The sequence below is a fragment of the Anabas testudineus genome, chromosome 2 (genome assembly GCF_900324465.2).
Source record: "Anabas testudineus chromosome 2, fAnaTes1.2, whole genome shotgun sequence".
NCBI classification, from domain to species: Eukaryota; Metazoa; Chordata; class Actinopteri; order Anabantiformes; family Anabantidae; genus Anabas; species Anabas testudineus.
The window spans coordinates 26,818,072-26,840,350 of NC_046611.1; the positions used below are offsets into that span (position 1 = coordinate 26,818,072).

The following is a 22,279-nucleotide window of genomic DNA, read 5'->3' on the forward strand; positions in this document are numbered from 1 at the left end:
CACGTGCACACACACACACACTCAGACATAAAGTAAAGGTAATTTTTACACATTATGTTTAATCTAATACACTTGTCCAGTATTTAATAATGGCTTATTCAGATGACATATTAATTAATGTTAACTCCTCCAGAGTGAATTAGTCAAACATATGCTCAGAAATTTTTAATTAAAACATGGTATTTTACCAAAGCCCATTTGCTGAATAACACGAGCTATAGAGCATTTAGTCTTTTAAATGAGTGCTCATAAACCCAGTGACTGTTGCAACAATAACCTCATTGATAGCCAACAGAATCCTGACCTTAACCCTAACCTCAAAAAATATTCTGAAATGAGTATTGTCAGTGAATTGGATTGCCAATGAAAAGAAATGAACCTTGTAAGTTATTTATTTTTATTTTTTTTATTACAAATCCCAGCCCTTGAAATTCACTAATTGCTTGGAGTAAAGTATCTTTCCAACCCGGCCAATTTAGCCTTAAATACAAACCAGTAAACACTAACATATGCTTTTGAAACATCACAAAAGGGGAAAAGCATAAAGAAAAAAGTCTAAAAGGAGAGGTAGCATTTGTGACCATCTTATTTTGGAGTTTTACCTTAGTTTTTTACGTTAGTGCTAACTGAAAAGAAAAAAATCCCATTTTAGCAGAATAATGCAAATTTTTCTCTGTCTTCGTCAAAAATGTGTGTTTTTAATAAGGCTCTAAATATCTGAATATCCCATTAACCATTATCTAAAACCGTATTATCAGCACCATTGTAGAAATAGACAATGCCTGTCATAGTGAATATTACATTTGAAAAAAGAATATTTAAATGAATCCCTCACCTGTGCGACCCCTCTTATCAGCCCCATTGTGGGAAAAGACAATGCATTATATTAAAGTGAATATTATATTTCATCTCCATCCTGTGGAAATTGTGTATTTTCATTTTAACCGTTTTCTTTTTGACACTGTCCATTTTCTGTAGAAAATATGTTTTGACCATGTGAGCAACTTGCTAATAATGTATCAATGTCAACACTACACGGCCAACAACAGGGAAGTCAAATGTGCTTGTCTCACTTTAATTGTAACAATAAAACGGCAAAATTGGACAAGCAAGGTTGTACAAGACTTCATAATGTAATATTTGAATGAAGACCTTGAGGAAGAAACCAATTACCCTTTTTTCAGTGGTGTGATGCACACGAGTCAGTTCCTGCTGAAGACGTTCTACCTCTTTGTTGCCACTGTGCAACTGGTCCTGGATCTGCTGCTTCTGCTGTCTTTCCGTCTTCAGGCTGCATGTAGTCTGATCCAAGGTTTCACTGAGATGGCTCAACATGCACTCACTAGTTTGTAACTGAGAGGTGGGCAAAGAGAGAAAAAAAGGGAGAGAAATGAAGAATAGGTAGAGTCTGCCAGGTTGTTGATGGTTTTAACCTTATCCAAAGGCTGAAAGTGAGATTTTGGCACACAAGGAGAAGATTGAAATTCTAGCAGGAGAACTATAGCAGGAGAGAATAATTTTGGGACGTCTGCATCTCCATTGTCTCCACAGCAGTGAAAGGTAACACCATAAAGGCTTTGTATGAGACCGGGGAATCTTACAGTAAAAGCTTGAACTCAAGACCAGTAAAACAGAAAGACCACCCATCATAAAGTTATAGGACACTACTTTAGAGTAGTACTTCTCATTGTGCTGTTTCTATCTGCCCTCAATCAGAAATGAGTGACAATATGCTTTTATTAACATGGGCCTTTGGAAAACACCATATTTCGTAAATGAAAATTAAATATGACCACGTTTAAACTGGTCTACCAATGATGTCAAAAAGGTACAAGGGAAATTGGTGCTAGAAAGGCAACAGCATAAAGTCAACATCTAGAGAGTGTTTCAAGTGTTCCATCAGTCAAGTAACATGTTTTAATGTACAGAGTACTTCATTTAGTTGGTTGGTAGCCACCTGAAACAGTAAAACACTAGTAGCAGATGAATGACTTGGTTTGGTCAAGGACACAGTAAATGGGTTAATTTAAGCCTAAAACACATCACTGTCACGCGCCACTCTGATATACCTAGAGGGCTGAGAGGAGGAGAAATAGAAAAGAGAGAATGAAATACAGGGGGAGACAGACAGAGAGGGAGAGAATTATATATATATATATATTAAAAAAAAGGAGAGGACACCGAGAGAAACCTAAAGGCCATTCCATTCATCATGCGTATGACTCTTTAATGTTCCCATTCATTACTACTGGTTCTCTCTGGGGCAAAGGTGAGACTGGACAAGCAAGATGTGAGGAAAAAAGAAAGAAAGCAAAGACGTATAATTAACCTCTTCTCCATTTTTGGTCTCTTTCCTGGCTAAGCGTATCCTTACGAACATGGTTCTTTATTGTACAATGAGCCAACCCTCTGTGGAGGTAAGATGGTGGCAATGAGTTATTAAATATGGAGAGAGGGTAGGAGAGGGAAGGTGGGGGAGGAGGGGAAGAAGCATGGATGATTAACTGCAAAGGAAGTAAAAAATGAGGATAATCCCCAGATGTACCTGACTGGATTTCATTCTGAGAAGGTTGCCCATTTCTGTTCCTTATTTAAGGGAGAGCTCCCTTCCTGCACGTGTGTGTGTGTGTGTGTGTGTGTGTGTGTGTGTGTGAGTTACCTACTTTGCTTTGCAGTGTGGCCAGGCTTTCTTTGAGTTGTGTGTTGTCTTCAACCAGCTGCTGTGTGTGTCTCTCCCGCGCAGCCAAGGTTTTCTTCAGAGAGTCCTGTGAGGCTCGCAAACCAACCACATCCTGGTCCAGTTGCCTCAAATGCTCCTCTCTCTCTTTGATCTAACGAATAAACACACACACAGACACCAGGACCGCCTGTACTGTATGAATACATATACAACACATGCACAAACCATCATACCCCATTGACATGTTTCATTTGCCTTACATACGTTTTGTTCGTACCTGCTAATAGTGCAGTCTGTAGGGTTTTACCTTCTTTGTGCCCATGTAAAGGTTAAAAGAGCAAACAGAAAAAGCATGGAGGTATTCTTACACTTGACTAGAACTGTTCTGTCTTAAATAGACTAAGTGGTTCTTGTAATTTCACAAAGTCTAAATAATTGTCAAGATATTTCAGTTAAAAGGTCAAAAAATGCATGTCAAAGTAAATAATTCCTAACATACATGACCCTACCTCAGAGAAGACAAGTTCTTAATCGCTTTTATGTAATTAAGCTGATTCCACACCCTCAGTGGTCAGTTTCCCGCTACAGCGACCACTGTCCTTTTAAAATGTTAGATTTCTTGAATGCATGGTGTGCAGCAGCTCCAGCAGGAAAAATCCTAAACATGTTTTATCAAGCGAGGTCATAGTTTCTCTGTCACTGGTATGAAAATATGGAAATACTTTTTTTTTTTTGCATTATCCTCAACCATCTTTTGACCCACCCATACTGTTATCATCAACCTCCATGATGGACAATGTAACTCACCATCTGGGCACCCTGCAGGACAACGCTATGCAACACCATGGAAGATAAAAATAAAACAAAATAATTGTTTCTCTGTGTTACTGTACATAACTTACCGCTTAAGTAATTATTGAGGCAGAGAGACTTATTACCAAGGTAGCAGACAGTGGATGAACTCCTCACCCCATGCATGAATGTCAGTGTGTGTGGGCCTGTGGTTCAGACCCCCTTGCCATATCAAAGCTCCTATTCATTAGCACTGTGTTAAATGAGCCCTGTGTTAGATTAGTAAGGAGCCTCTGCAGACAGCCAGCACACATACAAACACACAATCACAAACATGTTTACATGTATGCATGCATATGCACTTTTCTGTGAAGTACGCCCTTGTGTAGTACGTTTTCATCAGACTGGGAAACCTGTGAGACAGAAAGACCTACTACAGATCTCTTTAAAGCTCTGTTGTCATCTCCTCTAACAGCAGACTTTGGTTCTGGACTGTGGTTGTGTCTTGGCACTGATGCAGACCACCTCTGCCTCCTTCAGAGAACTTGCCAGACGATCCAGTATATATATCATCCAGTGTATTGTAACAATGAGCTGAAGGTGATCTTTTATGCAGTTAACTCAGCGACATCAAGGCTAATGGATGGTAACAATTACAAGCAACGGGGCAGCCGGTATAATGACAGTGAATTAAAATGACTCTTTTATCTGGGTATTCCAACTATTTTAGTGTGACTATTGGGAAATAAAATAAGTTTCACAAACCTGAGACAATAACGTGAGAATTTCAGAGGTTCAGCCAAGTGGATTGCAAATGTACAATGTAACATATTACCCGCAGTAAGCGGGCAAAAGTTCATCTTCTGTACATTAAGCCATCTATAGTGCAAGAGGGATTTCAGATGAAAAACTGTTATGAAGCAAAGAGCACATTTTCCAGGCTTTTTTAAATAAGGCATTCATTATTAAACACATTTTACAGTATTGATATCCACTGTTTTACAACACTTACTTATGACTTTAATTTATGCTTTTAGGAAAAAAACACCATATAAAATAGACATTATATACATGTACAGTATATCAAAATATTACCTACACTTAGCCACTAGCAAAGCCTATCACTGTATTATGTACACTATGGCCAGCACTGTATGCTTTTTTTGTACAGCAATCTCTGTTTTTATGCTGTGTTATTTAAAGACATTTGAATGGGAATCTAGACGTCTAACTATTTGTCTCAGTTACTGACATGCACTATATTGTTATGTGTTCCAGTACAGCAGTGATGACAATACTTAAGGTCCTTAAAAGTCTACAAATGTTCTCATCATTCTTATCTTGATCCTTTATGTAAATAATGAGAAACAGAAACTTGTACCTATTTGCAAATACAGTGTTGCACATTGAGGAGCATCAACATCATATTAATGTTAGAAAATTATAAGCAGCAACATTCCCCAATGGTTTGAAAACAGGGTAGATAAAAAAGGTACTTTTGTTGTTTATGTCTTTGTTTCTAATTTGTTATATATCCCACTAGTCCGTGAAACTGTATCCACATTTCTATGAGGCCTCCCTCTGTAGTGCAGTCCTCTCAATTAAGTGAGCAGCTAGTTAAGGATCACAAAGTCTGTCTGACACCCTCCTATAACATATAGTCTATATAGTAGTGACTTTCAGAACTGTATACATAATATTGTTACATAATTAATACATTACAGTGATTTTTCTCTGATCCAAACCTGCTACCATCACAGATAATTAAAAGTTCCCATGTGGTCTGTGTGAGGTCTTCATTCAGCAGTTGGGGAGTATATAGGACCTTGGCTGGAGTCCGGAAGAAAGAGTATCAGATTTGTGATTTTATTTCAAATGAGTGCTTAAGCCTTAGACTTTCATATTAGTAGAGCCCCTATTGAGAGAGAAACTTCAATCTGATCAAGTCTCATTACTTTAGCAATCAAAGTTTCACCCCTGGGGTCCTCTTCTCAACTCCTGCCCTCTGCCTACTTCTTCTTCTCCTCCTCATCTCATCTTTTCTTTTTTCGCTCTCCTTCCAGCCATCATATGTTTTTGCCACCAAGGCGGAGGCAGAAGAAAAAAGGAGAGCAGCTTGCACAAATCCTTGATTGGCCAAAGTCTATCCTCTATCTAGGATTATGAATAGAAATGGAACATTCGAGGACAAAGGAAGGAGGGCTGAGATGGGGAGAGACATAGAAAAAAAAAAGGAGAGCGATTGAGTGTGAGAGAGTGATGCGAGTTGCAGAGTTATGGGCACACAGAGAGAGAGGGTGGCTAATATAATTGAATTAAAAAGATGGAGCGGGGCCATTTCTAAGCAGGTGGGAGTGTGGAGTAAGAAAGAGCAGGCAAGATATTAACTTCTAATAAAAGAGAGATTAGAAAGTGGCTAGGAGGACTGCTCTGTCTTTACCTGTGGGAGTGACGGCCCCCACATAACCTTTCACTGCAATATGCACACTGATATTGGCCACCATATTCTGAGCGTACCACACACAGACAGACAAATACCTACTGTATATGCAGAAATATGTGACATTTGAGGAGACATACAAGCACGCACACGCTCATAAGCGCAGTGTGACAGCAATACATTATCAGTTCTCATTCAATGATCCAACAGGAGGCAGCCATCAGATAATGAAGACACAGCTCTTTGGGAAGCTGCTGCTATACAGACAATTAATTAACTAATTGGTCTAACAAGCTCATTAATGCCACGCTTTTTTGGCAGGCAGTGTGAATACATTAACAGGGCTAATTGAATTAAACAGGTGCAGATTTCACAGCTGCCTCTCTCACAGGCACACACACACACACACACGCACACACAAATCCTACAGGTGTTGTGTACATGTTCGCTCCATTTGACTCTGATGTCTTTCTCAGCGAAACCTTGGCATCCGATCAAAAGCATAATGATATGCAGATCAAGTGGTGTGCACTTGTGTGTTAGTGTGTGTGTATTTCTGCCAGTGTTTGTGCCTCAATGGGCCAGGGTGCCGTTGAATCAAAAGTACAGCTCAATAAGCTGTAGCAGCATTGGTAATCTGTATAATTGAAAGGGTATAAAATAAGTGGGTGGAAAACTGATTGAAGCGCTATGATAGCATAGCTAAAATAGCTCACACAATCCACAAGGGTCAAGCAATAATGTTAGCCAAAGCTTCAGAATGCAATACAATTTTTAATTGGCTTTAAAGCTTTTCAGTATTAAACAGATGAAGCAAATAACACAGGTTATCATGGGGCATGGCAAGGTTTGTGAGGTGCTCCTAGTCAGTGGTGGTGACACCTACAGTATGAACAGCAGTCTAAGCGGGGACACACCATACACAAACATCTGTACACCATCAGCAGTACAAATGCACTCAGATTATACCAAGTGTACATATAAGTATAAATTAGGATGGATATGCAGACATTTAGCCATACACACATAGTGGAGCGGGACTTTGGAAGACACAGATCTTGTCAGAAGGTGATGAGCTGTACGTCTGATGTGTGATCACTGTGTCAGTGTGTGTGTATTTGCATGGAGGTGCATTGTGCATGGTGAGTGGTGCATTTAGTGGGTTTGCTTTATTATAGTAGCAGCTACAGTAGGAGCTCCCTCATAAGAGGTCTAAAGTGCTGAGGTTGGTGGTTAGCTAAATACCCATGGAGATGATACCACTGATTAATTTCCACCATCTTCATCCCCCCACCCCTCTGCATCCATAGGTCCACCTTCTTTCCCTTCCCCCAACCCCTTCAGCTACTGCTGAATATTAAAGCCTTTTCTCCCCCCCAGATAACCACAGTTCATTTTTCCTCCAAGTGTCATATACCCATGACATAGTGTAGCAGCCTATATATTAGGGATGGCTGATGTGAGTTATTGTTATCTTTTCCCCATTTACTGCCTGTGTGTCCTACGGTACACTATGCATAGCTAAATCATTACCTGTACAAATGATACAAACATCCAATAACACCACTGGTAATTTGCAGTGAAATTCCCTATCTTGACAGTTACACAGGCTCATGTTTCTGAGTTTAAGAGCCCAACAACCCCAAAAGTCTCAGTCACTATAACATAAATACTGCGTCTGTTGTTTTGTGTTTCTCACAATTTAAACACAAAACTATGAGACAGACTATGTACAGTATGTGTGTCTGTGTGTGTGTGTGTGTCCACACACATACAGTATACACACCCCCTTCTTATTCCCGATCTTTAGTAGATCACAGCCTATTTTTTCCTTTTAGTATCTACACCTGTTAATAATACTCACTAAAAAACACTTTCTGAGGAGAAACCATCACGTACACAAGCTGTGTGCAAATATTTGCGTTTTGCCAGTGTGACTGCAAATGAATTTATCCCTACATTTGCACACAAGTTCACACTTTGTCCTGTAATCACACAACAACAACAGCTGCTCTTTTTTTTAAGTTTTAGGTTTTCCTCCCTTGCATTGTTGTGTCTTCCCATCATCATATTACTCCACATCACCTGCTTGCATAGCCTGGAACCTCGCCCAGGAAACCGGAGAAGTGGGAAGTGATTTGGAAAAATGAGGCCAATAAAAAAAAAACACAGGGATGAATGGAGGGATGTGATATAAGGTAATATGCTAACCCAATCAGCAGGCTGCTGTTTGCTGACAGTATAATCAACATATCGGCCTAATGTCATTACAGCTATATGAGAAATAATATTGCGTGAAATGATATTGTGCTGTGCGTGCACGCTTGTGCATGGCACACATGAGCGAGCTTACACGCCCAATGTATCCCCTACCTCTTTCCTAGATAGGGGATACTTCCTTTCAATTGTTTTAACATAAGATTTTAAAAAGTACAACTAGATTTAGTTCAAGGGTTTATTGGTAATACAGAATATTTTTCACTACATGCACACACACACACACACACACACACACACACACACACACACACACACACACACACACACACACACACACACATCTACATATTCACACACAAACTGCCCAATGGCCCTGACACAAGAGGATATTAGTTAGTGTGTGGCTTCCATATCCTGAATGCATGAGGCCACAGATGGCCTCTATTGATGGACACTGGCGTGAAGCCATCACTCAAGTTATGGAGCTTTAATTGGAGACAGCATAAAACGATAAACCAAGAAACATGCATGGATGAACAGCCCAATGTAAACCATTAATCATAGTGCAGGCAAAGACAAGAGGCCGCCACATACACACATGCACACACACAAAGAGGGTGCACACAGCTGCAGTAGAACACACGCACTGCCCTTGCACCACACACCTTGCATTTTGTGCGCATACACTTTATACACACACACACACATACACACACACATAGCAAGCGTGGCAGAGACAAGTGTCCCAGTCACATATTCTCATGATAGATGACCCATTTAACTTTGATTTCTGAGAGAAATGAGCTCACCAGCGATACAGGGTTACCATAGTCACACACACACACTCTCTGACTCTTTCATTCATAATACACATACAGCACACACTACAGATGGGCTACATATACTGTATGAACTCAGTGTACACTTTTTTTATATGTAAATAACAGGTTGCATCACTTTGTAGACACGAGTATTCATGACCTCTCTCTTTCCCTCTTTCACACACACACACACACACACACACACACACACACACACACACACACACACACACATATATATGATGCCACATTAGCATGAGAACGGTTATAATATGGGAGTGATTTGTGATGTAAGCAATCAGAAGTGAAGTAATTCATCAGTAGCTGTGACTAGCACACGTCTCCACTGGTCATAAATACAAATCTACACACGGACGCATACACCTGCTTGTAAAATCTGCACAATCCTACAGAGGAAAGAATAAATCAGAGGAGCAAAAAGTTGGCATGAAGGCGAAACCGTTAATAACACAAACACACACAAAAGTGCTCTCTCACACATATTTCACCCTGCAGAAATACTTGGAATAAAAAAACAACAAAAAAAAACAAACAAACCGACAGATACATGATATATTTTTGGAAAGTTGGGCTGTATGCAGCTGACTTTTGTAAAGCCTGGGAAACATGCGACACTGTTGTCAATATGAGTTAGTTTTACAATATTTGTTTTGCACACATCGTTTGGTAACGTAGCGCTGTTTTGAAATGTGTTTTAACTCTTTTTTATATGAATAAACCAGATTCGACTTGGCTTTGTTTTATTACTTGACTACTGTATATTATGAAATAGTAACTTTCAAATATGCAATACAGCACTTCCATCTCACCTAGCACTAAAGTAAGGTTAGAAAAAATATGATATGAAACAGGAAATAAAAGAAAGAATCCCCATACTGCCTCAAGATGATTAAAACACAAGACCGTGTTACCTGTACAGTCTTTCCTTGATGGCATGCAAGTAGACAGTCAGTAAAATAGTAGGTAAAAGCAGGGAAATCCTAAGCAAGTAAGGGGTGAGATTTGTTTATTAGATAGCAAGTGGAGTAGATAGAGATGTGATTGATTTGTAGAAGAGATGCTGCAGTGAGGAATTTCTTAAAAAAAAAAACATTATAACATTGTAAGGGAAGATGAGAAGTGACTGCTGCTCTGACTGGAGTGAGAAGGTTATTCCTCCAATGGGAAGTGCATAGAAGAGCTGAGAAAGCTCAAGGTCTCAGTGTCACTGGGTTAAACAGCTCTGTAGGCTGAAATGGAACCAGAGCAAGAGAAAACAGAAAGTGCAAGCATTTCTCTTCTGTCCATACAGTTTCATAATGTTTTTTTTTTTTTTTGTACAGAAATGCGACTGCTGTGAAATACAAAAAAAAAACATTTCTGTTCCAGCTTTAGTCCCATGAGCAATTAATTTTTGCAAGTGATAATGTTGTAATCCTGACTTTTGTTTCTCATTTGGTCACTGATTGCAAATGTTAATGCCCCACGACTAACTGCACCCCACCCCAGCAACTGTCCAGTGACATTAGAGACAGTGTTGATATTTAGACAGGTGAATGGTGCATTACAAGCCTAAAAAACCTTACAAACACACACAAGCGCGTACGGCACACGCACAAACGTTCCATACAGCGCTTGCAGCCCCTCAGCGCTCCTCTGTCCTCACATGCTTGGTTTCCCCATCTAATTGCTGCCATTCATCAGTGTGTATGTGTGTGTGTGTGTGTGTTATAAGCAGACAGAGGTAAGAATGGGAAGAGAGGGGAAAGGAGAGAAAGACAGAAAGACGCAGAGACAAACACAGGCGCACACAGAGCTGTCACAGTGCCATAGGGCATACTAAACCTGTCAGCGTTTAAACCTGCTGGCTTGTAGTGTGGCTTGCCAAGTGGAATTAGTCTCACATAATATGCCACCCTCTTCACAGAAAACAAGAAACAGCTACTTTTAAAAACAATACGTTAAATACAATTGGAATTACTCCAACTGGCGAAATGAAAGTCTACATATTTGTTTTATTTTGTGTTTTTTTTGTCTGGGGTATGTCAGCTATTGTGCAGACATACAGGCATGCAGTTACAGTATGCAGGCAGAAGAGCAGCTGATTGTCAGGTACAGCTCACACTCATACAAAGCTTCCAAATCATTCTTCAGTGCAAAACAGGTTAATTGCAACTTATCTTTGACTTACAGTATATCTGATATTGACATTTGCACATGTAAACAAATGAGACTGACTGCATTCATTTGGGCAATCATGAAAATATGACTGTGCTAATGAGCAGCTGTTTATGTTCTGTGTGGCGAGTGTCTGTGTGCGCCTCAGCAAAATTACATTTATGTGATGTATGTGTGTGTGTCTGTGTGTATTTAATAACAAGGTCCACATTATTACGATTTTATTTTCCCAAATACGTGTGTGTGTGTGTGTGTGTGTGTGTGTGTGTGTGTGTGTGTGTGTGTGTGTTAGTTCAACATGATAATTTGTCGGTTTATGTTGTGAGGGGGCTAAACAGATAAGCAATCCACAGCTCAATCCTTCATCCTGCTCTGATTATAAATCAGCTGGAGCTCTCAGAAGCAATCAGCAAGAGCAATCTGCAGCCAGCACAGACACCTTATCAATCAGAGAAGACCATCACACTGTCACACACACACACACACACCCAAACACACACACACATAAACTAAAGAAATACACGCTCACATATTCGTATGGTCCTGCACCCACACCCACATACACGCACCCTCAGACACAAAGGCAGGTATGCTGCAGCTGCGATTCTACATCCCAACCCCGCAGCTTCTTTCATTCTTTTAAAACTTCCTTTGCTTTTGTCTTTTCTTTTTTTTTTTTGTCATTGTCTTGTGAAACTAGATCACAGAGTTGCAACAAGAGTTTCATCCAGCTAGCTGCCTGGCGGCCACGGAACAGTGCCGAGCGAGACACATCACTCCTAATTACAGTCTGATATTAATAACAGAGAAAAATATTAATCTTGGAGGTAAACACTAAGCCGCTTAAAGGAAAATTGCAAATAAATCAGATTATCTTATAGGAATATCCTCTGAATGGGCCGAGGGGGTAATGAGAAACCCGGGCCCAGCCTCTCTCTCTTTCCCGTTCTCCTTCTCTGTCTTTCTAGCCCTGTCATTTCCCACTCCCCATTTTACTAGAGGATTGAAAAAGGTGTCACTGTGTGTGTGTGTTTGTGAACAAATCTATGTATTTACAAAACCGCAGTGCAACCACCCTCCCTCCTCCCTCCTCCATCAGCATTACCTCCTTCTTTTTCTCTCTCTGCTGCTGTATTCATTTTTCACCTCCAATTTTATTTTTTCATCAGTCGGGGGGGCGCCGCCGAGCAGATTCAATTAGGTTCTGTGATTGGGCCGCTGGCATTCAGCGGGGTCATAGAAAGGTTAAAGAATTCAGTGGCACAAACATGATTATGGCTCTGTAGCATTTGATCAGAAGTAAGGTTTGTCACAGCAAAGTAGAGCCCCTCTGTTTCTGGCACTGGGACCACCGGTTTGCCCTGAGTGTGATGTGAGAGTTGCTCCATGTGTTGGTTTAGTTGATTCTTCAACTGAATAGTAATAGTAGTAAGAGAAATTACATGCTGAGGAGGCTGGATGTACAGCAGGCACGGATAAAAAAAAAATATATACTGCGACGTGCGCAAGTGAATTTGTGTGCACAGGTGAGACACGCTGCTATGCCAGCAAGCATGAAGAGCCACAAATATATATGCACAGAAAGATTCATTCTGTTTCCTTCTCTCTTGCGCGGCACACACAAACACACTCACATTCAGAGAGCAGCAGAGTAATAAAGCCCACCCTTGCAGTGAAATTAAAGCTAGTCAATGACACTGTGTGCTGAGCACACACTAAATCATTTTTATACTGAGATGAAACAGCCAACACAATACCAGCTCTGCACTTGTATCCAATAGCACCTGGAGACTATGAAAAAAAAGGAAAGAAAGAAAAAAAAAACAAAAACCAACTAATCAAATATCATATTGGATGTGTCAGATTCATGTCAGAACAAGAGATTAATACTAAATATAGGAAATATGGTACAATAACAGTATGAGATCTTTTTATATTCAAAATGACCAGGCAGAGAGCACATTATGAGATATTGGATTGATAAACAGGCTGGGATGCTGTTGTTCAGTGAGTATAATAGAACAATAATGTTGCTCCTGGGTTAGCAAAGATTGCATTGTGATTTTAATGTGTTTTACAGACACGGGCCCTTTACCGAGAGGAAATTATGTCAATAAATAAGCAGCCTCACATTTTAAAACAAAGACAATCATAGTCAGTGAAAAAAAAAAAACGTGGAAAATATAGAATGGTGTTTGGTTACTATCAAATATCTTACACAAAACAGCCATGCACGCACACACATACACTGACACTGTTGAATTTGTGAGTTAATAAACATAGGTTGTTCTAAGTTTCTTTTTTATGACTTGAACAAACTGGTTTATGGACATGTTTATACTTAAATATTGCCATTGCTTGTGCTTGTGTTTTAACAGATAGATCGCTTAAGGTTGCATATATAAAATACTAAACTCATAATATGAGATTTTTGATAGTCAGTATCTTGGAGCTGCACTCCGCCAAGGTCAAAGTCTATACGCATAGCCCTGCATATTTGTGCACGCACATTTCTTTCCACTCACACCTGCATTTGCCCATGAGTAGATTCATTTTGACAGTGGATGTCAATCATCTCATTTTGGGAGTGCATGTCAATCATCTTCTTCTCTCGAATCACCAGAAGCCGTAGCCATCAGGGAGCTTTCCCATCTGCCACTATCTGCCAGACACAACCAGTCAATAGAGCTTTTTGGTACTCGGTCCCTTGCTGCGGCCTAATTGCTGGTGAAACACTCAAATATGTCCTGCAATTCACAATCCTCGTGGACCCCCACCACCCACCAAGCAATCCCCATTCCATACTCAAGATGAGTATTTACATGCCCCACACCACAGAGAGCAAACAAGCTCATTTAAAAGTTCACATGCTAATGTGTGACATTTAATCCAAACTTTACACGGGGAAAAGGACACGCAACAATAGATTTTGATTCCTTTCTTGTCCGTGAATCTCATCATCTTTCGCCTTCCATATTTATGAGTTGAAAAGGCGGGACACCTTAGAGGGGTGTGAAAGAAAGACGCAGGGAGTTTACTATTTGGAAATTGGGCTTGTAAGTGATATTGGCAAAACAGAGTCTCAATCTTTGTTGCTATTGAACCTCACAAATGACTGATTATTGTTTTCATTTGAAGTCACAAACCTATGTTATTAAGAAGCCCAGCTCAAATGTGTGTGGTATCTAATGACCTCCATTTCATCATGTATTATCAATTTTAAAAAACTGCATGCTAGACATTTTTTGCCAGCAACTGTTGGATTCCTCTGTTAAGAACACACCTGTCTGCAATATTAGTTGTATTAATGTAGTTAGTAGTAATAAATATACTCTGAGAAGTAGTAGTGGCATGCTCACCCAATTTCCCTGAGATGTACCAACCTATATTGTTTTAAGTTAGTTTTTTTAGTCTTTCACTCCTGGTTAAATGCCAGAGTTATGGTTAATAACGGTTAACATTTCTCAACTTTTCACCAATACTGATAACTGTAGGTTTTTGATTCATTTTAGAGAATATGTTCAGTGGTACAATGTAGAAAAAGAACAAATAGTAGTTAATGAAACGGCAATGGGTCAAATGAACAGAAGGAAGACAAATGAAGACACAGTGTGAATTTCTGTGAATGTCAAAGAAAAAGGTTTTCAGATTCTTTCTCTCTTTCTGTTTCTCTCTCACTCTCTCTCTCTCTCACACACATACACAGAGATCGACCAGGACAGGCCAGGGATGAGCACACCCCATCTGATCTGTGGCCCGTTCATTCATTAGACCCATGCTCTCCCCTATTGATTTCAGCTTAAGTAATGAGAAAGCTTATCCAAAAATCTTTAGCATTTGGGCTCCAACTTAAGGGAATCGATGGGGCCATTTCCCATTTTGAACAGCACATACGCAGGGGTTTTATGTACGGTGAACGGGACAAATCCTGATGCTGATAAATCAATACACCTTTTTGTCAATGGAGAGGCACACTTGCGCACACACATGCATACATACATGGACACACATGGCTGACAAATGGTATTTTTGAGGCAATTAAAGTGAGCTGTAAACATATGAAGGCCAATCAATTGGTCAGTGAGGTCTATTATCAAGGCTTTAACACTGATTTAGAAGGGGCTTTAAGGAGACAGCGGCTTTAAGTGTGCCATGGTCACTTTTGCAGATCAGCAGCAGCTAGAGACCTGCACCGATCACTGCTGCACTGTCCTAAGAGCATGTCTATGTCACCGCTACAGAGCAAAAACCTACAAGAGACTTTTGTAATTGCTGGCACTGCAAAGTGACAGTGAAATAATAAAAAAAAAAGCCTTACCAAATGTCTCTTTATTATTTGTACATAACATATTTATAATGCTATGTACCTTTGATCTAGTTAAAATAACAATTTACCAAATATTGTAGCAAAACATGGCATCAATATTAACTCCCACTTAGCCGTGGGCATTGCTAGAGAATTGGATCATTTATTCTCTCCATAATTCATTTAAAACTTGCAGTTTGCATCTAGGTGAAATAAGGAGCGAGGAGGAGGGGAGGAGATGCATGCTGGACAATTATATTTTAGCAGGGGGAGACAAGCTTGTTAGGAGGAAAGCGAATACATCAGTGCTGTCCACCCTCCAGGCGCTGCCCCCCCACTGCTTCCACTTTGCTAAAGGTGAGACAGGTGCGTTAGCAAAGCTAACCTACAGACAACATTTCCCTGAGGTAATTGGTTCCGCATTAATATTCATTTGATTCTGTATTCGGTGCCTATGACAAGCCTTTTTGCTTTGATGCTGTGCGCCTAGGTCCCCACATCCACCACACAATGTTAACCCTGTAACTATGAGTTCAGATAAACACGCACACACACATAATGAGGGACTTTTTCTTGGTATCTGAAATATTGCAATGATACAAAGCTCAACCAAAACCCTTCTCCCCTCTTAGGATGTTACTTTAGACTCTGCTTTCTCTGATTTTGACTTGTGCAGCGTGCCCTCTTCTTTCCTCCCACTGTTCCAGTCCGCTTGATCTGGTGCGTGTGGACGTGTGCTGCTGAGGCATGACATTTCAATTGTGCGTCCAATCAAATTGGCAGAGAGGCAGTAAAGAAGGCTGGGGAGTGATGAGGGGTGCGGGGGTGGTCGAGGGTTGCCGACCAACCGTTACCATGGTGAACCACTTCTGTCAAAACCGCCAAGGGCCCAACTGCTGACCTGCAGTGTTATGGGACTTCTGAACAGCATACTGTATATGGACACAAGGATTTATCTACTCTTTACTTATTTCTTTGTTCTTCTCCTTTATTCTTTCCTAGTGTATTTCTTTCTTTTTAGACGTTGCCCCATTTGTCTTCTGTTTTTCTTTGCACCTTCTTTCTCTCACCATCTTCATCTTTTTTCCTTTCCCTCCATTTATAACCACACTTCCTTCATTTGGCCTTTCTCTCTCCCTTTCATATTTAAGGTTGACTAATTGTACCATTATGAGACCTGTGGTGGTGTTGCTGAATCCATTATGTATGGCCTGCACTGGTAGTGAGTCTGAACACAGCCTGTTTTGAGTCATTATAATTCAGTTTGCTAACACACAGCCATTGTGCTAGTGTGGGGTTAGGGGAGATGGTATGATAAAATATTGAGGGCGAGCAAGGCAGCTGCAGATGCTAGCTGTCATGTGTGAGCGAATGAATGTTATGACAAGCATGTTTAAACATTCATGCGGGGAGGAGAGTTTAGGAGGGCTTTTCATTAGACCAATATGTCTTCATCTCCCTTGTGCAGACACTGCTGGTGGAAGCATGACAACAACAGGGAGGAGAGGAATTAACATTTCCAGAGGAAACTGTCACAGACACACACATAGACAGGTAGTAACAGTCAGATTTGTGCATGGGTGCACACAAATGTACACATTTTGCATTAGATGATTACTCTCCAGTCCTAACATGAAAAGTGTTAAGTGAAATTGACACTAACAGACAAAAAAAAAAAAAAAAAAACTTCCTCTTGTTTACCAGAATAAACTATCTGAAAGTGTAACATCATGTTCTGGGCTGATCAAATAGCTCACAGTACAACTGAGTAACACATACAAATAGGAGTGCAACGGGTTTCACAACCATGACATAATAGAAACGATTTTTCAAAGAAAGAATAAGGATGTGGGAGGTTTCTAGGCCAAACCTACACCCACCATGCTGATAGGCTGCCAGGAGATTTGACCCTGTAGTCACAGAGCAATCACTTGACAGTTCCTGGAGACATGAGAGAAGAAAAGCTATTTGTGGCACTTGTTGGGAGAAGAGCAGTGGCCAAACTGTTTACATAACCTTGACAAAGCTAGATGAAGAGACACTTTAATAGGTAGGGGGCTGACATAACAGTGCAGTGCTGAATGGATAAAAAAACATATTCTTTTAATCTCTTACCTAAGTCTTGTCAACTAATCTGATGTATGTGGCATCTGCAGCTTGCGTGGAAAATTACATGATATACACATTACAGCAGTGCAGTTGCAGAGCTTCATTCATTATTTTACTGTCATGCCATGTTATTATGTATACACATTTTAGCTTACTAAAACTCCATCAAATGGAGTGCAAAAATCAATACCTGCGCTGATGATCTCGTGAAGTCAGATCAAGGTAAAGAAGAAAAAAGGAGCATCAAGTATTCTCAACGTAAGTGGCTTTGACTTGCAAAATGCGTTTGCATAACATGAGCATTAGTTAATGTCATAAATGGCTTTAAATGCTGCAAGGTGCATTAAAATATGCCCAGTCATCGGTTTTACCTACACCTTTGTGCAAACATTTTGAATTAATCTAGTTTTCACTGGTCAAGAAATTGCATTTTGACATTCAAATTTAGGGTGTATGTGTGCCAGTGCACGTTCATGCAAGACAGATCTAATCAGTCTTAAATCAGTTAATAAGCCAAGGACACAGAGGAGATGACTCAGCTGATGTGGGCATGAGCTAATATTAGCATCTCACACCCATTTAAGACCTGTACTGCACTGAGTAGCATCCAGTGTTTGGTCTTCCCATTACAAAAGAGCATACTTTGGACATTGAGCCCTACAATTTAGCTTACCACAGTGAATTCCATTAGCAAAAAAGTCATGACCCGGAACCTTAATCTAATACTGTTTTTAAACACCTTAAATCAGATTAAGGTGAGCCCTAGTATTGTTATAAAAAACCTAACAAACATAGAACCAAGGGTAATATACGGTTATGCAGACAGCATGTGGCTTTGAGATGAGAAAACATCTAAGTTACCACCCTTTGAGGAATCTTGTCTGAGCTCCAACGCAGAATATAATTCTTATCATCATGTCAAATCATTCTGATGCTGTGTTTTAATTGAGTCTCTGCCGCTGTCAGCCATACAGACCAAACCAGACGAGCACATGAGTACTACTCTGTCAAAACTAATTCCCATCTACAAACTCCACATGATAAACTGCATGCCTAAATGTTGCAAACACAGTCACATACCGCAGAGGCAAACAGAGACACACAAGTTAATGCTCAATACAAACACTCAAGTACACACTCAGAAATTAAACTCACTATTAATTAAAATCGGTGCAGCTGACTTGGGGTGGGCAGTTTGCAACACCACAACTCTGGGAGACTTCCTGTAAGACATAAATCTGTTATGTTTGCTGTCTCTCTCTCTCTCACACATATGCTCAACAAAGACAGTCTTGTCTGGATGTCTCCCTCCCTTCTCTATCCTCACCATTCATTAGAAGCACAAGCAGCTGTGGTCAGGTTCAAAGACAATGTACATTCTCTCTCTTTCAGTCACTCATTCATTCCCTGTGTCTTTTTTTTTCAGGTTTGCTCTTGCTCTTGCTCACCCCTCCCCTCCACTCTCTCTCTGTCCCTCTCCAAGTCTCTCTCTCACTCTTCTCTAAACACTGTCTCTTCCACATAGCCCGGATAATGAGTGGTGAAGCTAAACGAGAGGAAACACGACTCACTATTAGGAGGGGAACGCTGACTGAAGGTTTTAAATAAATGGAGAGAACTTGAGGCCAAATTGTACTTCCAAGGACATAAACTAATGGAACAGGCAGACAGCCTCTGAACAAATACACACTCTGTTTAAACTACCATAATATACATGTCCATGTGGATCTAACTGAGAGACAGACTGGCAGAAACAGACAGAACTACACTTAAATTCATATTCCCTCACATATGAACGTGCTAACACAAAAACACCATTCTGTACCTCTTACTTTGTATGGGGTGGAAAGCCTCTTACACCACACTCAAAGGTAGAACAATAAGGACATGGAAAAAACATACATGCTTGTCTGTGTCATTGAAAACTAATTAGGCAAATGTGTTTTCTTAAGTGTCTCTGATATGCTCTCAGGCAAAGAAATCCACAACCACATATAAACACACAGAGGAGCCCTCACTGCCTCGCTCTATGAGGTTAATTGGGTTGTTCAGGCTAATTAACATAACTAATTAGGATGCTTGTTAATGGATAAGTATTATTTATTCAATTAGTGTGTGTTAGAGTGTGTGTGTGTGTGTGTGAGAGAGAAGCTGTGTACGGCTATAGAGCCCCTTCATCTATGGCACAGGATCAAATTAAAATGAAGCAAAGCTAAATAAGCATAAAGTGAGGTCTGTGAGTGTCAGTGTGTGTGTTCACTTCATCATTTATCTAATCTGCACACACACATGCTTACCGTCAGGTGCCAGACACCCCCACCCCTCCCCGTTCTGCACAAGCACCGAGCTTGCTACTCTGTAGCCCTTAAATCCCTCATCATCATTACGATTGTGATTAGCATAATTAGCACTGTTAAACAGATGAGCTGAGTCGGGCCAGGCTGTGCCAGTCAGCGCAGCTGACATGTGTCATCCCTGCTGAGGACGTTATTTGTCCTCATCATGTGGGTTTATGGCACATCTGTGTGTTTCCACTTTGCTAGGTACACAAACGTCCCATATGATGATTTCTTCTTTTGAAGGGTAACAGCTTGTAAGGCGACACAACTTCTGCAGTTTTACCAGTTTACAGACCGATACTAGACTGGTTTCAACCAATTTATTCATTTATGTTGCAGATCACTGCCTTTTGTTTGTGATGCTTAACATGTGCTTCAAGCCAACAGTAAACATGAAAAAAGCAGATCAACAACACTCTAGTCCTCAGCGCACAAGTGAAAACTCACAAACACACTCCAACACTCACAAATAACCAGAGTAAAAATGGAAGAGAGAAAGAGAGGGAGCGCTACATTTACTGAAATTAAACATTTTCTCATCAGCCTGAGGGTGCAGCAGGCCCACTAATGTATTATTCATCCCCACTTCACAAAGGAACATTAATCAATTATGAAGTTATGAGGATCTTAAAGTATAGAGGAGAGACGAAGTGCGGCCTGTTCGTATTAATATGCGGCCGCAATCGTACGCCCCCATCCCCCCACCCTCTTGCTCCTCAAATCAATATTTTGCAGATTAATTTGGAGCGGTTGTGGCGAGATGGCAGGATGGAAGAGGGGAGGAGGTGTGGGGGTGGATGAGAGAGTGTCTGAGGTCTGAATTAAGGTGAAGTGTTTTGTTGTTGTTTTTTTTTTTTTAACAAGTCTGTTAAGTGCGTGCATGTGAATATGCTGTTTTCTGCACTGCTGCAAGTAAAGATACTAAAACGTTTCAATGCAAGAAGAATGTTGAACTATGAAAATTGATTAAAAAAAATGGTATTGAAAGTTCAAACGAGGAAAGATTATTTTAAACACATAAATTGGATGGATAATTAATACATTCTAGTCATCTTTTCGACGTGGATGAAGGTGTCTCGTGTTTTCCGTGAGTTTCTATGGCAGTTACCGTTTTCAAAAGAGGTATCAATTCATAAAAGAAATGTAAAATGAGGGAGTACAATGAGAAACGATTTTCTTATTTGGAGCCCTGTTTACACATTATCACCCATTGTTGAGTAGTGTGGGTATATACAATTTATCTACTTGGTACATTTATATACTCACCTCAGAATTTAAAATAGCTGCCTTCTCTGCCCACGTTTTCACTGCTTGAACGTGAGTCTTTCTCTCCTCGTTAACCTTCCTCTTCCACTCTTCCTTTGCCCTGTCCACGCTCTTCCCCCATTCCTCCGCTCTCTTCTGTTGTTCTTGCCTTCTTCTCTCCTCTGCTTTTTGGTGCTCCTTTTCATATTTCACTTTCAGTTTCTCTTCTTTTTGTCCCCATTCCTCTTCTTTTCTGCCCAACTTCTGTTGTAGCTCCCTTACTTTCACATTCATCTCAGAAAGCTACAGTAAGACAGAAAAAAGGAGAAATGGGCAGGCGGTCACATCTCATCTCTGCACACCGAGAAAACAAATGACATGCAAGTCACCTATCCTGAAAAATAATGGGAAACATTAAGTGGCCACAGCAAGGCAACATCCTCAGCTGCCAAAGACTAAAGTGGTTAAAGAAACCATTTTTTTAAGTGACTGACTGGCAGCATGTACATTCACGACTATAATTTGCATGTGCAGTATGTATTGAAGTACACGTACGTACACACAAGCAGGACTACTGATTCAAGCGCACACCTGATCATGAGTGTCGGCCGCCTCTTGTTGCAGCAGCTGAATCTTAGCTCGCAGTTTGGTTATGCAGATGTCTTTCTCTGCAATCTCCTTCATATTGTCTTTGTGGATCTGCCGCAGACAAGACACTTCACTCTGCAGGTGCACCAGCTGCTCACTGCTTTCCGGCACCTAGTGTTGCAGTGAGGACCACGAAGAAGTTGAAACAAGTCTTTCAAAGGTAGAACATTATCTTGTTGATTACCTGTTCACAAATCATGCAATCATCTTAAGCGTAGCTAAAAGATATGATAACATTTATTTCTAACTTACTATAAAAGAACCACTCTTTGTATACTATATTAAATGCTTTTTATCAGCCGCTCTCATGTAAAACAGCTATCGTCTGCTAAGTCTTAAATTCTAGTGTTTTGTTTTTTTTTATGAAGATGTTAGACTAGGACAGATGACCGGTTCAAGCATGGGAGTGCAATGCATAAACCACCATGAAAGAATATGTAATGTTGGGATCATTACAAATGAATCTCGGATAACAAAGTGAGAGGAATCAAATGTATACAT

General features: G+C 40.3%; 1 protein-coding gene across 2 annotated transcripts in view; it reads right to left on the bottom strand.

Moving 5' to 3' along the window:
- Positions 1-22,279, bottom strand: part of LOC113163135 (myosin-2 heavy chain-like) — an 81,876-nt gene that overhangs the window by 36,596 nt on the left and 23,001 nt on the right. For both annotated transcript variants that reach the window (XM_026361491.1, XM_026361490.1), the window contains exons 5-8: positions 21,722-21,889; positions 21,152-21,433; positions 2,664-2,831; positions 1,174-1,353 (exon numbers count right to left, since the gene is read on the bottom strand). In XM_026361491.1, the coding sequence (XP_026217276.1) occupies positions 1,174-1,353; positions 2,664-2,831; positions 21,152-21,433; positions 21,722-21,889 (798 nt within the window). The remainder of the gene's footprint in view (positions 1-1,173; positions 1,354-2,663; positions 2,832-21,151; positions 21,434-21,721; positions 21,890-22,279) is intronic.